Raw genomic sequence first — 25,455 nt, 5'->3', positions numbered from 1 at the left:
GACCTAGATAACATAACATCATGACCACTGAAAGGAAAATCTTTAGATTCTGCATGAGGAAGTGCAGATACTATCCATCAGCATACATATATCAGGTAGCCAATCTAACACCGATTAAGGACAGAATCATATCCCTCAGCAGGGGGTATGTCCATGGCACTATTGCAGGCTCGAACAACCGAGCCAAACAAATACTAAGATACTACTATTACACCAGGGTTCCTAAAAGAAAAGTTCCATTCCCTCCAGCAAAACTTCTACACTGGAACACTGGAACCGAACTTCTTGATAAGTATTTTGATAAATTAAAATTAATCCCATTAAATATCGCAACTAACAACTGCAAGCCAAAAACGCTGATTCAGAGCCGTTGCAAGTATGGCTGGTAACACCTTGAGATACCTCCCTTTGACTTGTTTTGCCTTCTTCGCCAATAATTCCTCTTGCGCTTCATACCATATCATCCATATCACACATGCCACCTTCTGAACCCCAGCTTTTTAGCACTCCACCTCTACAACTTTACAAGCATTCGTCATCACGTTTATCACATCCCCTTGCTATGCAAAAAAGGAGTACCGCTTCCTTGAAGAAGCAATAGCCTAAACAAGGTTAAAACATTGGATCGATCCTAACTTTGATATATACATGTCGCGTGTCATAGTTTTTATCAATTGTATCACTGGAACTATTCTCAGTTGAATTTTCACTGTTGTCAGAACTAATCTATGACCGAACCTCAAAATCAAAGAGGTTTGCTACCACTTCTGCTAATTTTTTTTCCTCAAATATTTATTTATTTGCAGTTTTCTTATCACATATACACTATATATGTATAAAAACATGCTTTAAACTGCGTTAAACAATATATAAGCTCAAGACGGCAGCCTAACAGAGGCAGTTCAAATACTGCAGAATTTAATTTCGACTTCGACGTAACTGTTTACTCGTATTTACAACGTTGTAAGCCTTAAACTACATAGCAGTCTAGATAACTGTAAAATCCATGATAGACCAAGGGGGGTTAGTTATAGACCACCGTAAAGTTTTTATATAAGTAAGAGGAGATGAATTAAATTATACAAATGCTAAGTATGGCATCTAATAGGGCAGTAGTATACCAATAAATGAGACATAGTGACACAATATCACCGAAATTTTTCAATCAGGCTCTGGAAGATATTTTTAAAAAATTAGAATGGGAAGAAAAAGGTATAAAAATTTGTGGACAACGCTTGAACCATCTAAGGTACGCTGATGACATCGCATTGATAACCGATAAAAAAGAAGAATTATTTGAAATGATGAAAGAACTGGACGTAGAAGCTGGAAAGATAGGCCTTAATATGAATTACAGCAAGACCAAAATCATAACAAATACCAATGAAGACATCGTAATGAGGATCGGACAAGATGAAATAGAACAAGTGCAGGATTGTATATATCTGGGTCAAACTATAAAACTTAACAAAGAAAACCAAACAGCGATAAAAAGACGAGTTAGACTAGCATGGGCGGCATTTGGCAAACTAGGCTACATTTTTAAAAACAAAAGATATTCACAGCATCTTAAGATCAAAGTATACAATCAATGAGTACTCCCTGTTTTTACTCATGGTTCCCAAACGTGGACATTTACAAAAGCAAATATGGACAAAATCATAAAAACCCAAAGAGCAATTGAAAGACAAATGTTGCACATAAGACTAATGGATGAAAAGAGAAACGAGTGGATAAGAGAAAAAACAAAAGTGTTAAACAAGAAGTTGCAAAATTGAAATGGATATTTGTCAATCTACACAATATAAGACAAAAAGAAGACCGATGGAACAAAATTCTTATAAGTTGGAGACCGTGGGAATATAAACGAAGCAGAGGAAGGCCCAAATGAGAGGGGCACATGATATCAAGAAGCACGTGGGCTCTAGGTGGATGACTACAGCGACAGACAGAGAAGAATGGAAAAGGATTGGGGAGGCCTATGTTTAAAGATGAACCGAAGAAGGCTAATTAGATAAATAGATGCCAATAAATATTAATTATTTGGGGTTTTTAGGAATAAAGGTATTTAGAAAATCGGATGTAATGCAATGTTATGGATACGTTGGTTCCTTGGATGTTCTAGGGCTAATAAATGTCCAAACCACTTCGAGGATCGTTTTTTGCTCGTCCATCACTATTTTCTTTTGCTCTAATTCGAGTTTTTACTTTCTCATTACATTTGTTCTTTCTATTAAGCATTAAGAATTCGCAATTAATAGATGTCTCTATCAACTATTTTCTTAGTTTTATCTGAGATAATTTTATCCCACCAGAATAAATAAAGATTCTTCAAGATTTTTCTAGCTTGTTGAATGCTGTGTTTTATTTTTGTTTCTCACTATCCATTTTTATAAAAATATGCCCCAAGGTATTGATTGCAAAGATTTGGTTATTTTTTTATTAGTGTCAATTTGAATTTTGTAAATCTTTGTAACGAGTGTTTTTTTAGAGGTATAGAAATGTAAGTTGGCAACACTGTTTTAACTGTCGGCCATTTTGACAGCTGTCGAGTGATTATTGTTAAGTTTGTTTTGGCGCCGAAACAACGCTTCCAAATTATGCAAATTGATTTTGAAAATTATGGTTCCTTTTGAAATACGTATTGCGTACTACGTCCATTTTATGATCAAAATAATAGTCCACCAGAGCAATTAATTCAATTAACCATAGAACGTTTTCGCGCTACGTTTACTCTAAATAATAATACGGATCCACAGAGACGTCATACAGTGCGTCCAGAAGAAGTTGTTGCTGGTATAGAGTAGCATAGAGGAAGACCCGAATCAGTCTCTCGGTCATCGTGCACATCAGTTGGATATATTTTTATCCATTTTATGGAAGAATTTGCGAAAAGATCTTGGTTTGCGTGCTTACAAAATCCCATTCGTGCATAAATTGAAGCTACACGATGACCTAGCAATGCGTAGATGCGGTAAATAGACCCAAAACAATATTGCTGTTGATCACAATTTTCATAAGCGAATTTTGTTTAGCGACAAACCTCACTTTTGGTTGAATATCTAGTCAACAAACATAAGTATCCTATTTGGAGTGACGATAATCTTCAAGTGTATGTTGAGAAATCATTACATTTAGAAAAACTGAGAGATTGGTATGTTTTACGGGTTGGTAGAATCATTGGTCCGCACTTCTTTAAAAACAATGCTGGCCAAAACGTTACAGTCAATGATGACCGCTATAAAGCCATGAATACTGACTTTTTCATTTTTAAATGGAGGAACTGTGGTTTCAACAAAACGGCGCAACATTTCACAGAGCTCCTACCATAATGGATTTATTAAAGGAAACGTTTGGTAACCGCATAATTTCACGTTTCGGACCCGTGAAGTGTCCTCCAAGATCGTGCGATTTAACACTTTTAGACTACTTTTTGTGGGGATGTGTGAAATCGCTAGTTTACGCTGATTGATGCCTGAAACGATTGACCACTTAAAGGACAACACTCGCCGCGTTATTGCCTATATACAGTAGGGTGAAGTGAATCATGAAGAATTTTTTTAAAATTTTTTATTCAAAGTGTAATAGCGCGGAAAAGTTGCTTACTGCTTAGAGGAGTACCATGTTATTTATTTTTTTTACTATTTAATCATCAGGGTTCTACGGATGAAACAAAAAAAAATAAATTTTTTTTTCTAATGTAATAGCGCGAAAAAGTTGCTTAGTGGATAGAGAAGTACCATGTTTTTTTTATTTTTTTCTACTATTTCATCTTCAGGGTTCTACAGGGTGAAACAAAAAAAAATAATAAATTTTTTATCTACTAATGTAATAGCGCAGAAGCTAAATATATTAATGATTATTAGGCTTTTTACCAACTTTTATAGTTTTAAAAAGTCTTTTTCATTTAAATGGAAAAGAAAATACAAATCCCTTATTTTATAAAAACTTTTAATACAAAAAACAATAAAAATATCTTATTTATTAAATACTTTTAATATAAAAACCAAACCATTTACTAAATAAACAGGTTCTTGTAAAAAAAAGTTCAACTAAATATCATATCGTAGACTATTAAATGGAAATTAAACTGCTACTTGTCTTTAAACTCCTAAAAAATGTATGCACTGTATTGCGCCTTAGTGTTAAATCGAAGTAATATGGTTATTGAATGAATCCTTGCCCGAATAAATTTATCTCTGGAGTCATAGCCGAGGACAGAATTGGAAGCTTCTGTTACAACCTTCACACATCTTTCTACTGCTTGAGTATGACAAGGAAATGACAGAAAATTTGTTGGAAAATTTTTTTCACCATTAAGACATTTTCTAATATGCTCATCAGTTGTAGCACATAAAAGGGGAGCAATTGTAACAGATCAATTTTACTAATCAATAAGTTCATAATATTCAATAGCATTGAAATTTAAATAAGGAATTAGAAATTCTCTTACATTCGTGTCCAAAGTAGGTATTTTTGTGCTGGTCTTCAACATTCTGCGTAAGGCAAGTTGTCTTATGGCAGGACGATCATCAGAAAGCATTGCTAGGAGAAGGTTCTCCGGATGACAAAAATACGAATTTCTTTTGATAACAGGATCAATAAGGACTTTTAACTCGTTAGTCAGGTAGCGCGACAATTGAAATATTTTAAAGACGTGTCTTGCTCTTTTACTACACGATGGCTTTGTTTTAATATTAAACCACACTGGCGCATAAACTTTTACCACAAATTCAGCCAAAGATCTTAAAACCAAAGACGGATTATCACTTCCGACGTAAACACGCAATATACGATTTGCGTTTGTAACCCATTGTGCATGTAATAATTTACCCAGATTACGAGTTGCTAAATCTATCGAGCACTTTCCACTAGAAAACGAATGCCAAATTTCGTATAAGTACTTTTGATCACTGCTAAAGTCCCTTATAACTGCAGCATCTAATTGTGGTAGAGTGGTATGAATAGGAACAAAATAGACTACTGGCAAATTTTCGCAAGACTCCAATAGTTTACCTATAGTGCCAGAGTATTCACGAGGTCCCGAAGTTTCTCCATCGAGATATTGAAAGTTAGGCCGAAGGGACAATTCATTCATGTGTAACAGACAAATTGACCACTGCAGAGGACGTTTCAGTTTTGTCTCTAAAAACTGTAAAACCATATTCTCCTCCCAGTGTTGACTGCTGTACCGTCGCAGCCTACTACTAAAAGATTACCTGTGCCAATACCGGATTCTTCAAAAAAAATTAATATAGATGTGGCAATATGTCTTCCTATACCTGACGTTGGAGTAATGTGATTTAGATATTTAGAACCTGGTTCTTCAAGTAACGAAATGTGTTCTTCGGTTTTTATCTTGCGATGAAGTTTATTTCCAACCTTTTCTTGGCACAGAGTTTTATCCTTTCTGCCATCGAAGTATAATCCTCTTATTTCTGCGGTGGATGATTCCAATTCACTTTGCAGAGCAGAGCGATGTTTTTGACGTGCTCTTCGGAGCTTACTTTGGTCAATAACGGAAGAGGTGTCATTTTTCGAAATAACTTTCAGATCTTGCAGTAGTGCAGATGCAAGTGCTGCTGCGGACCGGTTTGATATGCCAGATTGATCCAAAATCCGTGCTAAATTGGGAATAGATAGTCTCATTTGCTGACTGATACTGCGACGTGATATGATTGTTGAAGTTTTGGGTTTAACCTCGTGTTTGTCTTAAATATTCTCAAGTTCATTCGACAACTCAGAATCCGATGAATAGGATATATAGTCTTCCTTGATATTTGTAACATTATCTTGTACATTATACTGGGGATTGTGATCTTTAGGATAATTTTTCCCTTTTTCTTTTGAAATTCTTTCATACTCCTTGGCTTACTTCTTTGACATCGATAAAAGCAGTTTCTTTTATTTATTAAAAGTAAAAAATAAATAAAATCAATTTTTCTTGATTTTTTTTTTCTTTTTTTTTTGATGCGCAGTAGAGCCCTTAAGATATTTTTATATTCTACTGAAATTTTAGGAGCAAGTGTACTATAGGTAGGGTCAACTTTTCGCAGGTATTACATGTCAAAAAAATATCGATTTTTTCGCTCCATCCTAATATACAGCCATAAATATTGAAAAAAGTCATCAAAAATTGGACCTCTAGATTAGACTACTTCAGAGCCAGCCATTACCATCATATGTCAGCAATCATATTTAATTTATAATGCCAAAAGATAATCTTTCGAATAAAGACAATTTCATGTCAATTTAAAAAAAATATCGTTGTTTTATTCTATTTTAAACTTTTATACCTCTAAAAAAATACCCTTTATATACAAAGTGAGAATATAATCCATCACAACTTATACTGAAGAATATTTGGCTTGAAAAAAACAAAATGCCAAGTTTCGAGAATGCGGAGAATTAGAAATAAAACAAAAAACGTGTTACAAATTTTAGAGAATCGATAAGTTAGAGAATCCAAGGATAAAAAACTATTATTGAAGTTATACTTCTATACGCGCGCTCCACGTTGGAAATTTGTACGGGAGTGAATCGGTGAAATCATTACATATGTAAGATAATGAGTAAGAGAGAGACAGAAGATATATTTTCTATCTGTTTCTCTTTCTAGAATAAAAATGTTCCCTTTGTATATATATTTATATATATATATATATATATATATATATATATATATATATATATATATATTATATATATATATATATATATATATATATATATATATATATGTATATATATATATATAATATATATATATATATATATATATATATATATATAATATAATATTTATTAATATTATTATTTAAGTGATATGTTTTGTATTATTTATCAAATGTTCATAATTATTTTAGTTTTTTGTATTTCAAAATAATAATCTCAATAAATCACTGTATGACCGAGAACTGTCAATTTTGAAATACGTTTGTGTCATGTCTAATTGGCAAATATTTTACGTGTTTGGTTCATACGCTGGTGTATGTGAGTTCGAATCCCAATATGAATTTTCTTTTTTATTTTTCAAAATATTTGAAATCCCCACGTTAATTTTATTAAATATATGTAATATACGCAAAAATGCTAAATTTTAAAATAAAATAAAAATTTACAACATAATCCGAGTTGTTGGTTTTTGAAGTTATACTTCTATACGCGCGTTCGGCTTTGGAAATTTGCACAGGAGTCAATCGGAAATTTGCACGGAAGTAACAAGCCTCGTTGGGCATGTTAAATTATAAATTAAAACTTGTAAATATCTCAAGAAAGTTCAAATGTGTACTTATATACACAACAAACAACAATTAAATATTGTAACAGTTGTATCACCAAACAATATTTTTTTATTAATATTGTTATCATGGTAAATTAAACATATGCGTAAGTAAGTTACGTATATTGTCATTTTTAAATATTTATGAATATTTCATTTTAATTTGTATTGTATTATAATATTGAATTATGTGGCAGTGTATTGTATTGTATTTTTATATTAATAACAAAATTAACAATGAATTTTACTGCAGAGTACGTGTAAAAAATTTTTTTTGCATTCAACTCCTTTTATACATATATGAAAATAAAAATATATATTTTCATTAAAATATTGATTTAATCCTTAATTTACTTACTATATAAAGCAAACGATGCACCATATACCTGTATACCTAATTCTTTTTCTCTTTCTGCTCTCTCTTACCTATAGCATGACATATGTAATGATTGTGTAGATTGAGTCCTATATAAATTTGTAAAGACGAACGCGTGTATAGAAGTATAACTTCTACCGGCAGTTCCACTGGACTGCCACACCCGTTTTTTTTATCATTCCGTGTCAGTAGGTTATTTAACAATTAGGTTTAGTTTTTAACAGCAGAAATAAAAGTATTGGTTATTTAAATAAGAAACAGTTAAAAGAAGATGCCCAAATTGATAGAAAATAGGACAGTTGATAATAAAATACCATTAAGGGGGCCAATCAACATGTTGTATGAATGCTGTCTATTATTGAAATTATAAAAAAAGAAGAAAGCAAATAACGGTATGTTGATTTACTGAGAATAACAATTTAAATTATTTAAAAAATATTGATCTTTGTTCAATTGTGACGTACCTTGGTTACCGTAGACTAACGCCAGAAGGCTCAGAGTTAAAATAAAGGTCTTCATTTTTTAAATACACAATTGCATCAGCAAGTAGGAATTACCGTTTAGGAGTTTAAACCGAATTTATGTTATCGATTAAGCAGATAATCAGTTTTTTCTATTAAGTCGACAATCTTATCTCTGTCACTTCAAATAGATCTTTTAAATTCATATAATGTCCTTAAATGTTCAATTATAGTGTTAATTATTAAACTATGTATTAATGAATATGACAATCGTATTTAAGAAGTACCTAATTATAAGGACGTGCAGTAACTAGTCTCCGGAATTAAAATTAACAATTTGGTTAATCTCCTACCTAAAGGAACATACATCAATTCATCACCGAGAATAGCAGGTAACACAAATAAAGTAGAAAATGGTGTAAACAATTACATGAAAAAATTTAGAACAAACGAAGATGTTAAGCAAACATGAAAGTTTTTTCGTATACATGTGATTAAGAAGAGAAAGGATTACCAACGAACGCATTAGAGAAATAATGGGAATCAAACGAACAATCACAGATGACCTAACAACAAAACAACTTATCTGGTTCGGACACTTACAAAGAATGGACGAACAACGAATGCCAAAAGAAATACTAAAGTGGCAACCAGAAGGAAAGAGAAAACGAGGTAGACCGAGGAAAAGTTGGAGCGAAGGAATAAATAAAGAACTGAGAGAGAGGGCCATAGAAGAAGATCTATGGAACGACCGGTCTAAGTGGCGATTGGAAGTCGGAAAACGGCGGAGAACGTTATAAACCGACAAGTAGTAGTAGTAGTGATTAAGAAATTAATAACATAAATCAAAAGAAATATTCACCACCATAAAGGAGAGAAAAATGAGCTGCTTGGATCACACACTAACAAATGAAAAATATGGGGTAATGCGATTCGTTGTGTGAGGTAAAGTAGAAGGAAAAATAGCATCGGGTAGACGACCCACGTCGTGGTTTAAAAACCTAAAGCAGTGGAGTGGTAAAGCAACAATAGAACTCTTTAGAACTGCGACAGGCAGAATAAAATGGACTGTAATAATGGCCAATGTCCTTAATATATGAGGCACACGAAGAAGAAGAAGTGATCAAGATAATAGAAGCACATATTGTGACATATAGATTTAAGAGGCAACAATGGATAATGGAAGAAATACTAGACCTCACGGACCAAAGAAGACAGTACAAGGACAAACAGGCGCACATAAAAGAAAACAAAGGGAAATAAAATAAAAAATTTAAAAAATACGAGTGAATAAAAAAGTGGTTGGCTTATAGATATTTAGAAATAAAAAAATTAGAAAACGACACCTAGTAAGATATCTACAGAATGGCTATTATCGAGCTTTGCTTGACTACCAAAAACCAAAAATCCCAAACAATGTAATGACTATAGATTAATCAGCTTAGTTCCACAACCCTTGAAACTATTTTTAAAGGTTATGCATGAAATAATATTCAGAAAATGTGTAGCAGATATGACTAATAGACAGTTTAGCTTTCGTAATGGCTTTGGAACAGTGGAAGCTCTCTATAGTTTCACAACTCTTGCTCAAAAGTATCGAGACCAACAAAAAGATCTTTTCATCGCATTTATAGTCTATGAGAAAGCTTCCGACAAAGTTAAACATAATATTTACATGGAATGTCTAAAACAAAAAGGCCTCGACAAATATGATATTAACATAGTGAGGAATCTCTATTGGCACTAACAGGCTGTGGTAACATTAGATGTAAATAACACAGCTATATTAAATAGTAATTCACCATTACTATTTAATATATATTTTAAAGAGTTTTTTATACAAGCTCTTAACAACTGTACAGAAGGGATCGAGATAAATGGTGAAAATCTAAACAATAATATTGAAAATAATAATTAATATTTTTTTAATTATAAATCATTTACGACGTTAAATAATGAATTTCTGGTAAATATGAGTGGACGATTTACCACTCTTCTACTTGACCTAGGAGATCTATTGTCGCTCATACCTAGGTTAAAGTTGTCCTTTTAGACCAGCCTTTTTAACAAAGTCTATTATGACCTTAGATGACACTTCTACGAAGTCGTGGTGATCTAGTTGATAATGCTTAAATAGATTGAGCCTTATCCTATCCCGCTTCGGGCAGTTGCACAGAACGTGTTCCACCGTCTCGTTATCAGTTTAACAAAATCTGTAATTCGCACTTTTTGCTAGTCCGATTTTGTTCATGTACCCCTTGAGGCGACAGTGTCCTGTTAGAAGACCTACGACAATGCGCAGATAACTTCTATTCATATCTAGTAGATATTTCGGTCTCTCTTTATAAGGTTAATGTGTAAAAGCCTTCTAGTATGGGACCACTTGTTTGTACCAGTAGTTACGTTACTTAAGCATTGTCACTCCCGAAGGTATTTTTTAAAAGGCCCTTTTAAAGGTACAACTAACAAAGTCACAGCACTTTATTTAATAATAATTACAACTGACTTTAAAATAAAAATTTATAGTAATTATAAGAAATTAATTGATGATAACCTGTCTGCAATGTGTCGAAACTGCTGATCGGCTAGACTATTAAACTGCAATACCGCTGACAATCGGGGTTAATGTATCGTAATTCGTTTCATCCGTTCCACCCAGGCTATGCTTCTTGCTATGCCTAAGACAGGTTCTGGGTATATGAATGTATGATTTACCCCTCTTCTAGGAAGTAGGTTCGCTTTTCCATTACCTTTAACACCACTATGGCCGGGCACCCAGACTAACCTTACTTTAGAACTTTTTTCGATCCGAATCAAATTCTAAAGACAGTACCAAACTAATTTGGAGTCAATCCGATTTGATTCCAGTGCCTTTAATATCGCCTGGCTATCAGAAATAACTTTGACAGCTTTGTCCCTGCAGTTTCTTGTGATTAGTTCATTTACGCACATTCCTATAGCCTAAATTTTAGCTTGGAAAATAGTAGAGTGATTAACTAGGCTTTCATTAAGGCTTAGCCTTGGTTTCCCTCCATATACCCCAGTTCCAAGTAATACGTTTATGGCTCGATTGTATCTACATAGATCCCTGTTTACAAAATAATTGTAGAAAGTGACTTTATTACATTCTTAACCAAATGAAATAACACAAAATAGGTTTTAAAGCTATCTAAAATTATTAATTTAAAAATTTTTTTCAAAAAGTATTTGTCTTATTTTGAAAATACGTGTTTTAATAGTTTTCTAGTCAACTCACAGTTTTTAATTCATTTAGTTCTATTTACAGGTAATTTTAGATTTTATCATTTACAACGTATATAAACTCGAAAATGTTAAATTTTTTCTTACTTTTTTTGTTGAAAACGTCTTTCTTTTTAACAAACAAATAGTCTATAATCACGAATTTAGGGACATAAAACATAACACCTGCATATCAATTATCTTATAATATAAAAGCGTTGATTGAATAACCCAAATAAAAGCTTTTACAGTTCTACAGTTAACAACTTAACGAACAGTCCCACATTCTGTCAGGCATAGCTTGTGAGTATTAACAGATTTGGTATTTAACATTCCGGATCATCGGGACACAAGCTGTCGGATAAATCATTTGGAAATCCCCTTCGTGCGTGCGTAATTATTAATTAGTTGTAACAAAGGATTAAAATGATTTTAAACTGTCAAAGTTTGTTGGCTTAGATACAATGGTCTTTGATAAAATATAATTTAATATATATTTTTTTATTATATATATACATTGATTTCTTCAGTAAAACTTCTCAAGGATAGTCAATACAAAAGCTATAAAATACTGGTCGTTTATAGAAATGTGTACTCTTTAAATGAACTGAAACTATTGAGGTTATATTAAAAAAATAATTGTATACATACATCCGAATTCGGACAACGTCCTGAATTTTTACTCACTTCGCTATGTGGACAACTTGAATTATATACCCACGTCGTGGAGTGAGCATTTTATTAGGACATTGGCCGAATGAAATATCCAGAACGCGTTGTGGGTAAACGAAATTACTTAATTTTACCCGTGTTGGGTTGTGGGTATTTCTAGTTTGCGCAAACGCCGAAATTTATTGCTCACGGTTCTGACGTGCAGGTCCAGCAGTTAAGTTTTTCTTTGTTATGCGCGTAAGTGGTGTGTGTGGATTTAAAGTGCTGTTGTGTTTTGTGATTTTTTTTTAAACGAAGAAATCATTTGACACCAAAATAGAAGACCAAGAAGTATGGTCACACAAGTCGAAATTTTATTATCGACTAGCCACGTTATGAAGAAATTATCAAAAAAGTAGAAGAGGCAAAAGAGAAGAGGAAAATGGTCAGTCCTTAATGTCTAAAGATTACCTCCTGTTCAATCAATTTGATGTCATAAACATTGGCGATAAAGAAACGTTAATTGAAAAAGCAACTGGAGAATTGACAGATATAAAATATTTCTGTCGCATTGATCAAATTTGTGACACAATTCATTCAGCCCACTTACGACTTGGTCATAAAAAAGAAAATGCTTTGGAAGCCGAGCTAAAAAAGAAATTTTGTAACATTACCAGGAAGGTAATTAAAATATATTTGGATATCTGCGAACCTTGCGCACTTAACAAAAAGTCAAAAAGTAAATGGCAAGTTGTTAATTCCATCTTTATGACACCATTAAATTCACGTTGGCAGGTAAGATATCATATCATGTCACATTTTATACCATAATCCGATTTTTGTATTTTTATTGTATTTTAAGTGGATCTAGTTTTGCGTCTTTTTAAAACTAAAACTGCTGAAGAAGTATCCGACATCCCTTTGGATGTATTTTGCTTATTTGGGGCTCCATACATATTTCACAGTAGCAATGGACGGAAATTTGGTAACCGGGTAAGTGGTAAAAACAAATTATTGTAGTAAAAATTTAAAGATTCACTGACCGTAGCCGGTATATAAAATAGGTCATGAATATTTCCTGTCTTTTGATTTTCCGAAAGCCAAGTCACATCACACTCTGAGCCTCTCCAATATGAGCATCTGTAAAGAGTGGGTAAATTTGTTTTTTTTTTAATTAAGTAATGATACGGTAACCTAGCCAATAAATGGAGTGCCATTTGTTCCTAAACTAGTACTTGCAAAACCGAGATACTCGTAGAGTCAAGGGTCTGTCGAAAAGGCCAATCCAGACGTTCGAGATAGTCTTGTGGCTTGGATGGCTGATAATAACACCTCAGGATGGGCAAATAGTCTCAGGATCATTCAAAATACTAAGAACACAACAGTTACCACAGTTAGATCAACAGAACCCCTCATGAGGAAACAGAACCTCTCATGAGGCAATGTTTGGTTCACCGCAGAAAAATGGATTGTTAGATTCCCCTTTGATAGCCGATAGCCCCATTAAACTTATTAGTTACAGCTTGGTTTATAAATCATCAGAATCCTGAGAATTCATTGAGTCTTTTGACTCGTTGGCAACGATCCTTACTATTAAAAGTTTAATAACATTTTCCATGTTATAAAAATGATGATAAAATACCTACAAGAGTTGGGATTGGATGCAAAGGATATAAGAATCATTGCCAATCTGTATTGGAATCAGACAGCAACAGTACGTCTTCAAAATTCCAACGAAACAGAAGATTTCTCCATTAAAAAAGGAGTAAGGCAAGGTTGTATACTGTCTCCAATGCTGTTCAATTTATACGTAGAAAAAGCCTTCGCAGAAGCAGTGGAAGACTCTAATAAGGGTATTAAAGTTAACGGCATATTTATTAATAACATCAGGTATGCCGATGATACAGCCATAGTGGCAGATAACATCGAAGATCTTTAGTGCCTTTTGAATGATCTAACTCTTGCAAGTGAAGCTCGGGGTTTGAAAATAAATATCAAGAAGACAAAATCAATGATTATAAGTAGAAATGATTACCCCAACGCAAAGATATATGTCTCTGGAGAAGAAATCGAACAAGTCAGGCAATTCAAATACTTGGGATGTTTGCTGAATGAGGGTTGGGACCCCGAGAATGAAATAAAGAGCAGAGTTGAACAAGCCAGAAATGCTTTTTTGAGGCTTCGTAAGTTTCTGACTGATCGCAAATTGGACTTCAACCTCCGATACAAGATGCTTAAGTGTTACGTGTGGCCTGTTCTCCTGTACGGAATGGAAGCATGGACGTTAAAGGCCAGTTCCATTAACAAACTTGAAGTGTTCGAAATGTGGTGCCTGCGTCAAATGCTCAGAATATCATGGACGGACAGGGTCAGAAATGAGGAAGTACTCAGAAGAGCGGGCTTACAGGATAGGGAACTTTTTAATTATGTAAAAAGTAAGAAGACTGCATACTTGGGGCACATTATACGAGGAGAACGATACACTGTTCAGCAACTGATACTCGAAGGGAAAATAGAGGGTAGGAGAGGTCTCGGACGTAAAAAAATGTCATGGCTGCGCAATATTCGACAATGGACAGGAATCCACAGCTATGAAATGCTTCGCAATGCTGCTAAAAACAGAATTATTTAATCCAGAATATTTAACATCTCACCTGACAAGACGATGTACGGTGGACGCCTACGCAGAAATGCATGGCACCTTAAGAAGAAGAAGAACATTTTCCATTATACCATCCGGCTTCCACATTTTCTCTTCTATTTTTAATATATGGCCAGTAGCGTTCTTTCAATTTGTAGGATGTATGCAATCTATAATGGTTTGTAATAGGCGCCGAACATCGCTAATTTTGAATGTTACATTCTTTCGAGCAACATATCTCTTCATTTGAGCAAAAATTAATCAAACTGGATTCAACTTGCAATTGAAGGTGGAAGTCTCAAAACAGAAATTTAAAGTCTAGCCATTAAATCAACAGCATATTTACGATATCTACCACGATGCTCCTTGATTATTGTCATTAGTTCTACTTTGACTATATCCTCTGTAAATGAAAAACATTTTTCTCGTAGCCCACTCTGCATGATGGATTTTCTATCAGTCATCGTTGGAATGCGTTTAACAAGGCGGCTGTGATAAGATGCATTATCCAATACTATGACAGAGTTACTAGTTGCACCCTGGAGAATGTTTTCGAACCACTTCTCGAATCATATGAAGTTCATGTCTTCATAATAGTTGCCAGTTTTCTTCGATATAAAAACAAGAACATCATTTTGCAAAAAACCAGTATCACTGCCAATATGAGCGACAGTTAGACGCTGGCACTTTCCTGACGGCGCTCGCAATCTTGTCAATAAAGATTTAATAAATGATTTTTGTGCATTTGTTACTGTTCTATCTTGCCAAACTTTAGCGACTCCATGTCCGGCGTTAAGTAAAGTAGCCAATAGATAGATAATTACATCGCCATGATGTAATTTCCTTCTGATCTGTTATCATGGAATTCTGGCATCGTGTTGTATATGGAAAGTTAGGATCTTATAATGCTTTTCATAATAATTCAGGTAGATTTGAGAGTTGGAGCCCTATTTTCAAAGAAAAACGAATATACAGTTCTGCAGAGGAGTTTATGGGCTTTATCCAACTTAATAGGTTTTCATCAGCGCTGATTTGTAGCTGGAGCTTTAAAACCATTTGTTAGTTTCTTGTATTATGAAACGGATCTATGACATAGATGCCTAGAATTGTACCACTGGTTATATCTATTTTTATTCTACGAAAAAACTGATGAAATATAGGGGAAATCGTGTTACTTCAACATAATATTTTGTCTTACTTCAAAAGTAAAAATTAATTATCTAATTGCAACAGACCATATAAACAGGGGCAATAGGCCATATATATGGCCATATGGCCTTTCAAATCATCATAGCGATAGCAAAGCTTTTGCTGAAGTGTAAACTTCACATTCTTCGAATAGCTCAAAAGGATAGAAACCGATTTTGTTAAATCGTGTTTCGTTCATCATCACCACAATAGGTGGCACCTCTTGTAGGTTCCACGACTTGTACGAAAAACAAGCAGTGACATTCGCCGACCGTTGGTGAATGAATTTGTATCTTTCCCGGATAACTGATGAAGCAGGGAATATGAGGAAAAAACAGAATGTTGTCATGACGAATTGTACTGGTGCGCCACGGTCTTTCATATATATATGTATAAGATGGAAGGCAACCATTTATACGTATATACGTATTTCTGACTAATGGTCGTCTTCATTACGGTGCAGCCAAGTTAGAAGAGGAGCATGTTAACTCGGAAAATGATCACTACAAAAGCAATATATATAGCAAATATATATATATATATATATATATATATATATATATATATATATATATATATATATATATATATATATATATATAAACTAAGGTACACTCGAAGAGTGGTGGGTTTTTCGGTCAAAGTGGAGAAATAAAAGACAAAGACGATGGCTACTTCATCTATTTATTGAAGACGTTTCGCTTTCTGCTCAGAAAGCATCATCAGTTCATCTAAAAAGAACAATATGAAACCAAACATCCATAGAGAAGTTATAACCAAAGTGTGTTACCTTACAAAAGCATGTATATATATATATATATATATATATATATATATATATAAGAAATACTATATATATATATATAAGAAATATTTACACTTTCTTCTAATTACAGTGTCTTGAAGAAGGAATAAAAGAATTCCGAAAGCTCGACCAAATGTCAAAAGAGTGTTTCTATAACATCCCGGCCAAACCTACTAACTGCAGCCCTAATAAACTGTGTTGTTTGTATATATATATAATAATAATATAATAAAAACCTATAAAACCAAAATATTTTATGATATAACGATATACCAAACCATAAAATAATTTATTTACTAATTTACTTTGTTTATTGTAGCAAAAATATAGAAACCAAATCTAGTTAAATATTAAACACTTTAACAGTAACACAAAATTAGAACACTATATACTTAATGCTGGCAATATCAAGATTCCAACAAAATAATCTAAACTATATACAACGCTCATCAACATAAAAATATCGAAGAGACTGAAGAACTCTACTGCATAGGGTCATTGGTAAATTGAAAAAACAATACTTGATTAAGAGCGAGAGGTATGCCAACAGCAACAAAATGCAAACTTTATAAAACATTTATACTCCGAGTGCTCACTTATGGATCGCAAACTTGGGCAATGAGGACATGCGATGAGCTGTTGCGAATATTTAAAAGTATTGAGGACCATATGTGGAGGAGTAGATGAAAAGGGCATATGGAGAAGAAGATATAGTTTTTAACTCTATACAATTTTGGTAATGCAGATATAATTAAAACCATTATAATAAACCGCTTGAGATGAGTCAACTACCTGTTACGGATGGATGGAGGTAACTCTGAAAAAATAACTATACTAAACAAAATTGTTAGAAGAAGAACAAGAAAAGGACGTTCTAAGCTTATTTGTATGATTAGGAGGAAAATTTGAAAGATATGTAAATGAGGGGATAAAAAATACAGGTAGTTACTTAAAAGAGATGGACAGCAATCTTTTCAGGTAAACTCAGTCACGAAGATCTCAAGCACCTAATTCTAATCTAATTCTATTGGCAATTCATGTATATGTATCTCCTTGAAAAAGCGTGAATTTTTTGGGTTTTCTAATAACTAGTAGAGTTTTCTCATCACTGATATTACAGCAAATACAAAACGTATCATCCGCTGTTTAGCTGATTTTTTCGAGCACATATATCACTTTTGAAAGCGAAAGTTTTGTTTACCGCTGCAAATAGAAAAATAGTGTGAGTCAAAAAAAAAAGAAAAGTCCAAAAAGTGCTTTCTTTATTTTATTTTAATACGCGTAATAATAAATAATATTAAACTTAATAAATACTTCATTTATTACTTTCTGGATAAACTGCTAAACTAAATCGTGAATGGGACTATTAAAACTTTACTTCAAATATTAAGATTAAATCAAGCAATATAAAAAAATGAATTGTTGAAGTATCCAATTGTTTTTAACAAGTTATTCTCGGAATAATATTCATTATGTTGAGATAAGATTCAAAATATGATATACAAATTATTGTCTCTAATCAACTTTAAATCGATCTTAATCAAACGATAAATTTGGATATAAAATAGTGATTGTATTTAACTTTAATGTCAATCTGGACTTTATTTCTTTAGGTATACTTTTCAAACTTCGAGTACAAAGTTTCCTAACTATTTCCTTAAAATTGTTATCCTTTAATACATTAATTACGATGTATATAAATTATATTACTGAGGGCCGATTGTTCGAACTCTAATCAAAACTTGATTGTAATCAAATATTTAATTAAAATCAAATACGTCACATTTTGAGGTTATGTTGACTGATTTATTTTATTCAATTTTATTATTTTCCGTTTTAATTTAAAATAAACCATAATTTAACTCTTTATGTTAATTTCATGTTTTTATTTACAAATCAATAATAATAATAAGCACTTTTTATTCATTTTGAAAGCTGCTGTGACGTATTTGATTGTAATTAAATATTTGATTACAATCAAGTTTTGATTAGCGTTCGAACAATCGGACCTATATATTGTTCTGAAGAAATTTAGAGCTTATATACAAAACATTAATAAATTAAACAAATTTTTGTTATTTGTTTGTTGATAATTTAGATATTATATAATATATACTTTGAAGTAGTTGATGATAAAATGATATTGTCAATACTTTGAGTTGCATTCTTGGAACGACTTGGAAGATAGTTCATTCGATTACGTGAAACAACTTTAACTTAATAATACCCTTCCGAAAAATCATAGAGTGTGACTTGTTTTTGAAAAGACAACCACATGCATCTAGATTTCGGTCTGTATTTTTCCAGAACACCCTTCTCTATACAATAAACGAACGGATCTATCTTTTTTGTCAAAAATGTTTTACTCCATTTGCCTTCTTGATGCATTTACAATCACTGGAAACATTTTCATACAAAAACTAGCTATCACGGCCACGCTTTGCTATAACTTGGTTATTATACGACTAATATTATGTTTTATTTATTACTACTAATACGAAATTTATTTAACAGTTAAGTAAATATAATGAAATTCGTGATGGCATCTCCGGTATATCCGGAGAATTTAAAAATTCTTTTGGATAATTTACGGCTTCGTCTTCATTAACAATACTGTCGATTTATTTAAAACATACCAGATCATCTGGTAACAACTGTTGAATCTGGAAGTTAATTTAGAAGTCAATTATAATTTAAGTAATTATTAATTGGTGATTAATCTCATCTGTCTGTCTGCCTGTAAACAATTATTCACTACTAACACATGCAAAATAAAACTGTGCGTAAAACAATAAATCAAAAGTTTAATTTTTATATTTTTGAAATTGTATAATAATTTGAAATATTAAATCACAAAACAGTGTTACTCGATTTTCAGTAACTAATGAAATTCATTTGGAATAATTACTTTGAATTTGAGATGGTATTATTAAATAATAATGAATTTTATTTATTACTTTAAGGAAATATTAAGTAAAATGATATCTCACCTGTCCAGATTGCAAACAACTGTAAGTTGTCTACATTTGGTGCAACTCAACCACTGTAAATTATTATAATTTTTTTATAAAATATACTTTTTTTTAGAGATAAAAGCTTACTTTTTTCATACATACGATAAAAATATAATATAAATTTTTTTATAAATTGAGTATACTCAATTAGATTTAAACATTTTTGAACATTCTCAGTAGATTTTAGAAATTAAGTTTATTAAGAATTGTCTCATTAAATTTATAATTATTAAAATGTATTAAATATTGTTCTGAAGTTATTTTCTTGGGGCATTTTAAAGTAATTACTATTTAAATGGGAATAATGGAATTTAATAATATTAAATTGAAACGTCAATAAACGTACTTTAACCTTTAATTGTGGCTTATTCCCATTTAAATAGTAATTATGTATTGAATAGTTGCACAAACTAAAATTTTTAACTTTATTGCAGAGAAAATATATAAAAAATAGTTTTTTATTGTAAATAAACAATGTTAAACATTTTAAAATTATTTTTAATTCTAAACGTATTTCGTTTTGTACTAATTTTCAATATCAAAAATATTTTAAGCTCGAGTAAAAGTCACATTTTTTTAAACACTTTATATACAACTAATAAAATTTGATATCTGATTGTATATGGTATAGATTAGTATATATTATAAGTAAATAAAGTAAATAAAACTGCTTTTACTATTTTCCTTACAATTTTATCAGATTTTCTAGAGTTTAAGCGAAATGAACGAAGTAAATAGGCCCTGAAGTAATTAAACATCACTTTATGTTTAAATGAACTACCACTGTAACAGTAGACCGTATAAAATATTTTGTGTAAGAGCAAAAAATAACTGTTTGTAGGTGAAAATAAAGCCGTTGCCCTTACTATTTTCCTTATAAATACCTTTATAAATTATATATTCCTTATAAAATTACCTGAAGAAAGGTAACATTAACAACCTACCCGACAACTAGGCGACGAAACGAAACACTAAACCTACCAATTGTTCGCAACAAGATGACTTGCTCTTAAACTTTTGCATTCGATTCGGGTTAGTGTCAGGAAAGTTTTTAAACAAAATTTATATTGGTAAAATGAAAATTGCATTTTTATGCTTAAGAAAAATGTATTTTTAAAGTGCTTAAAAAATAAAAACGTTACAACTAAGATAACATCGACAGGACTCAGTTTAACTTTATTAGTCGAGAAATTTTTGAAGGTCGCTAAATACAAATAAGATAACGTCAATAACGAGCTAACTGGTGCGCAGGGTAGACTGGTCTTCCGGAGTTTTATGTTATTTTCATTCTAAATTAATCGAAAGTCATTACTTCGGGGGTTTCGAGGTCTCTGAGCATGAATATTATGACGGCGATGATCCTCGAGCTAACTGGTGCCCATGGCGAAACTAGTTTTCTAAAGTTTTATGTTAATTTCATTCGAAATCAGTCGTTACTCGGGAATTTTCAAGGTCGATGAAATCGAATATTATGACAGCGATGATCCTCGTCCTATGGATTGTTATGTTATTTTTTATCTGAAATCAGTTAAAAGTCATTTACTTCTAACCTCTACCAATCACTAACCAAACCTCTAAATCAATTTTTAAACTCTGAAGGCCTCCTTTGCGTCAGTGGTCGAATAAGTAACGTTAACATACCCGTATTCTATGCTATTACCCGCAAATTCTCTTGTCACTACTTTATTATTCACTCATGAACACAATCGTTTGAGCTACTGGACATCAGACTACTCGTATCAAACATTAGGCTTAAATATTGGCCTTTAAATGGTGTATGAACTATTAAAAACATTGTAAATAGTTGCCACATATGTTTTAGGTTTCGTGCTAAACCTTTGCAACAAATTATGGCTGCTCTTCTAATATTAAGAGTCACTCCCTTTCGCCATTTCAGAATGTTGGACGCGCCTTTGGTGGCCTGTTTTTAATTAAATCTAAATTACGCAAAATTAAGTAACTTTGATTGAATCGTATATATGTGTATTTGTTTGCTTATCTATGGAAACCGTGCATATGGAATTAGTATCTTCTATTCTCAGTGAACACTTTGCTGTAAAATATTTATATCACGTCGAGGACTTCCTTCATTATTATACAGTAATATTGCTACAAATTTTAATGGATCCAAAAATCAACTTCGCGATTTATACATCTTTTTCAAAACCCTTTTTTTACAAAAGAGTTACAGAACTTCGTCAAGAAAAATTTCATAAAATGGAAATTCGTTCCTCCTCGTAGTCCTCATTTGAGTGGAATTTAGAAAGCTGTGATTAAGAATACCAAATACCATCTTCACCGCATTTTTGGTTCTGCACATTTTACAGTCAATAGACTCAGTACCATTCTCTCACAAATTAAAGCTATTCTCAATTCGCGACCGTTATGTCTCTTATCGAATGAACCTTCAGACTTACAATGTCTTACTCCTACACATTTTCTTATAAGCGAGAATCTTACCCCCTATCCTAAAAAAACTTTGAATAATTTACTCGGTAATATAACTTTTTTTTTCATCGATGCACTCAGGTCCAACAAATCTTTTTGAAAGCGCTGGTTCGTGAAATACTTAAGTAGGTTATATAGTAGATCCAAATGGTCTAAAGTACAAGCAGATATAAAGGAAAATGATGTTGTTTTATTAAGAACTAATAATTCTCCTCCTCTGAATTGGTAATTAGGTAGAGTAAGGTTACCAAAATTAAAAACTCTTAAACTAATAAATTAAATGAATTAATTTATTTAATCACTAAATTATATTTACTAGTTTTTCGATTTTTTTGCCTACATTCGTGGAGAAATCCAGATACAAATAGGAATTTAGGCAGAAAAGTTCGTCCATACTGACATACTCGTGGTTGCTGATACTAAACAGGATGTTATATTAGGAATGAAGGTAATTATAAATAGAAAAGGATTGGTTACTTCTGCTAAAAAAATTCCTGTAAGACTTATTAATGACTACCCAGTGACCATCAAGAAAAAGAAAAGAAAAGGAACCAGTGTACCTGTGACTTTAATAATTCGTCAAACGACAATATCTAATAATTCGAACGACAAATTCGACCAAAAAATTGCATTTTTTGACCAGTTTCGAAATCAGTTGGAAAAACGGACATTGAGGTAATTTTTTTGGCAGTCTCGTGACATTTTCGTAACGAAAGGAGAAAAGACAAGAAGAAATAGCGTTATCAAACATAAAATTATTGCTGGTAATGCTACGTTAATTCGTCAAACAGGTCGACGATTACCACAGACGAAGAGAAAAGAAGCTGAAAGGATTGTTCAGGAAATAAAGAAAAATGGGGTAAGAGAACCTTCTACTAGCCCATGGGTCTCTTCTACTTTCGATTTAAAGTCTGGTTAGTGGCAGGTAGAAATGAACACAGTCGATAAAGATAAGACAGTGACAATTCAAAGTTATGCCATTTGGACTCTGTAATGCTTCTGCAACATTTGAGATATTATGGAAAATCTGTTTGAAGGGTTTATGTTGGAAAACCTACCTGGTATATTTAGACATATAAAGAAGTATCAGCTATTTAAAAGTAAAGGTAATTATTTAAGTTATATAGTCAGCAAAAATTCAGTAGCCGTGGATTAGAAAAAAATAGATTCCATTAAGGAATGACCAGAACCGATTGACAAAGATCAAATGTGAAGTTTTCTTGGGCTCGTACTTACTATCGGAGGTTTATTAAGAAGCTTACAGATATCGCTAAGCCATTAACACGACTTACAGAGGATCAAAGAGAATACTACTGGGATGCATACTGTCCAACTGCGTTTGAAACCTCGAAGAAGCATTTAATCACAGCACCAATATTAGAGTATCCACTGCCAGAAGAAGAGTTTATTTATATTAGATACAGAAAAAAAGGACAGCAACAAGTCTTTGGATATTTTAATAAACTATTTTCAAAACCTGAGCCAAAATATTGCCTTAGGAGAAGAGAATACGATTTTAAGATTGAGTATCGGGCCGGAGTTAACAACAGAAACGCTGATTCTCTTTTTATAGAGTGTTATCACTGCAACAAAACGGAATACAAGGAAGCAGCAGTGCTAAGAACAATAGCGGTCAATGACGAGTGGACGCCTACTAAGATCAGAAAAGAACAAGAGGAGGATTCAGTTTTGGAGCAATCTTGAAAATAAAAAGAAGAAAACTATCGACCGTCTTCGCAAGAAAAATTAAGTCTAAGCTCACCAGCTAAGACGTATTGTGCCCAGTGAAACTCTTATATCATGGAAGACTGCTTGCTTAAAAGAAAACTGAAAAATAATCAAAATGATCGTTTAGAAAAGAGACTACAGTTGGCGATTCCAAAAAGCAGAATAGTAAAAGTACTTTGTCAGTTACACGACAGTCCATGAGGTGGGACATTTGCGTGTAATGAAAACACTTAAGAGGATTCGAGAACAATTTTATTGGATGAATAGTTCTCACGCTGTATAGGACTGGTGGAAGAAAGGAATTATTTATGCTAAGCTTACCTAGTAACGGACCTACTTCGTTACCAAAAAAGAAAGGCTTTTATAAGACAGTACAATGTTGGAAGTCCATTTGAAAAAATACCTTTGGACATTGTTGGGCTATATTTAAACAGTGGAAATAAATGTAAGTACATGTCGGCCGTAATTGGTTACGTGACGAAATGGGTCATGATCTGTGCAATTAGAGACTAGAAGGCTGTCGGTATTGGATATTTGTTAATCAAAGAGTACATTAGCTAATTTTTAGTTCCTTTGAAAAGTGACCAAGGAAGGAACTTCGAGAGCAATCTATTACAGGGAATCTGTGATAGACTTCTTCTTCTTTAAGTTCCATCTTCTATCGAAGGTTGAAATTCAGCATGGCTATGTGGACCCTGTAACTGCCGCTCTAAATAGTTCTGCACTACTGTATTCAAACCACCCCCTTAAGTTCTTAAGCGACGATATTCATCGTCTTCCCACATTTTGCTTTCCTCGAATTTTGCTTTGCATCATAAGCTGCAACAATGAGTATCTTTGCCCTCTCATAACATGGACTAAGTACTCAAGTTTTCTTCTTTTGATAGTTACTATTATTTCAGCTTTATTTCCTATTCTTCTAGTAACTTTTGCGTTTGATATTCTTTAAGTCACTTTTTAATGCACTTGTTTTAATGTCCATGCTTCTAAACCATAAAGAAGACTAGGGAATACGTAACACCGAAGCATTCTTAGGCGTAATCATAATCTTATATCCTGACAACAAAGAAACTTTTTAAGTTTAACAAATAATTCACGTGCTATTTCAATCCGTGTCTTAATTTCTTTAGTTTGGTCTACACTTGATGTTATCCCTGTTCATAAGTATTTGTAGATATCCATCCTCTCAATTACAGTATCCTTAACAATCATTTCGATGTTTGCATCTGCTGATTTAGTCATGATCATGCATTTAGTTTTTTTCAAAAGTCATCCTTAGTCCGCATTCATGACAGCATTCATTTAGTCATTGCATTACGTTCTATAAATAATTGTTGTTACCCGTCATTACTACTGTATCGTCTGTAAAACACAAGTTAGTCAAAACGTTTGCATTGATAGATTTACCTTCTATTGAATCTAAGGGCGCTTCTTTACATACCGCTTCACTGTAGACATTGAAGACTAGTGGTGACGCAATCCTGGCGGACTCCTCTCTGTATTTTGATATCTCGGGTGTTCTGGTTATCAACTTTCACCTTGGTAGTTTTATTCCAGTATAGATTAGATTTAATTTTCATATCACCACTGTCAATATGTTTGCATTTTAATATTTCTACAA

At 32.6% G+C, this 25,455-nt stretch overlaps 1 protein-coding gene across 2 annotated transcripts in view; it reads right to left on the bottom strand.

Annotated features, from left to right (window-relative positions):
* Positions 1-25,455, bottom strand: part of LOC140435585 (uncharacterized) — a 51,552-nt gene that overhangs the window by 11,267 nt on the left and 14,830 nt on the right. The window contains exon 1 of one of the 2 annotated variants that reach the window (XM_072524333.1): positions 8,123-8,238. The exons of the other annotated variant lie outside the window; for it this stretch is intronic. Coding sequence (XP_072380434.1) covers positions 8,123-8,177 — 55 coding nt within the window. The 5' untranslated portion in view covers positions 8,178-8,238. Of the gene's footprint in view, positions 1-8,122; positions 8,239-25,455 lie in introns of those variants that run through there. 2 annotated transcript variants of the gene reach the window in all.

The sequence above is a fragment of the Diabrotica undecimpunctata genome, chromosome 3 (genome assembly GCF_040954645.1).
Source record: "Diabrotica undecimpunctata isolate CICGRU chromosome 3, icDiaUnde3, whole genome shotgun sequence".
NCBI lineage: Eukaryota > Metazoa > Arthropoda > Insecta > Coleoptera > Chrysomelidae > Diabrotica > Diabrotica undecimpunctata.
This window is presented reverse-complemented; position numbering and strand designations above follow the sequence as displayed.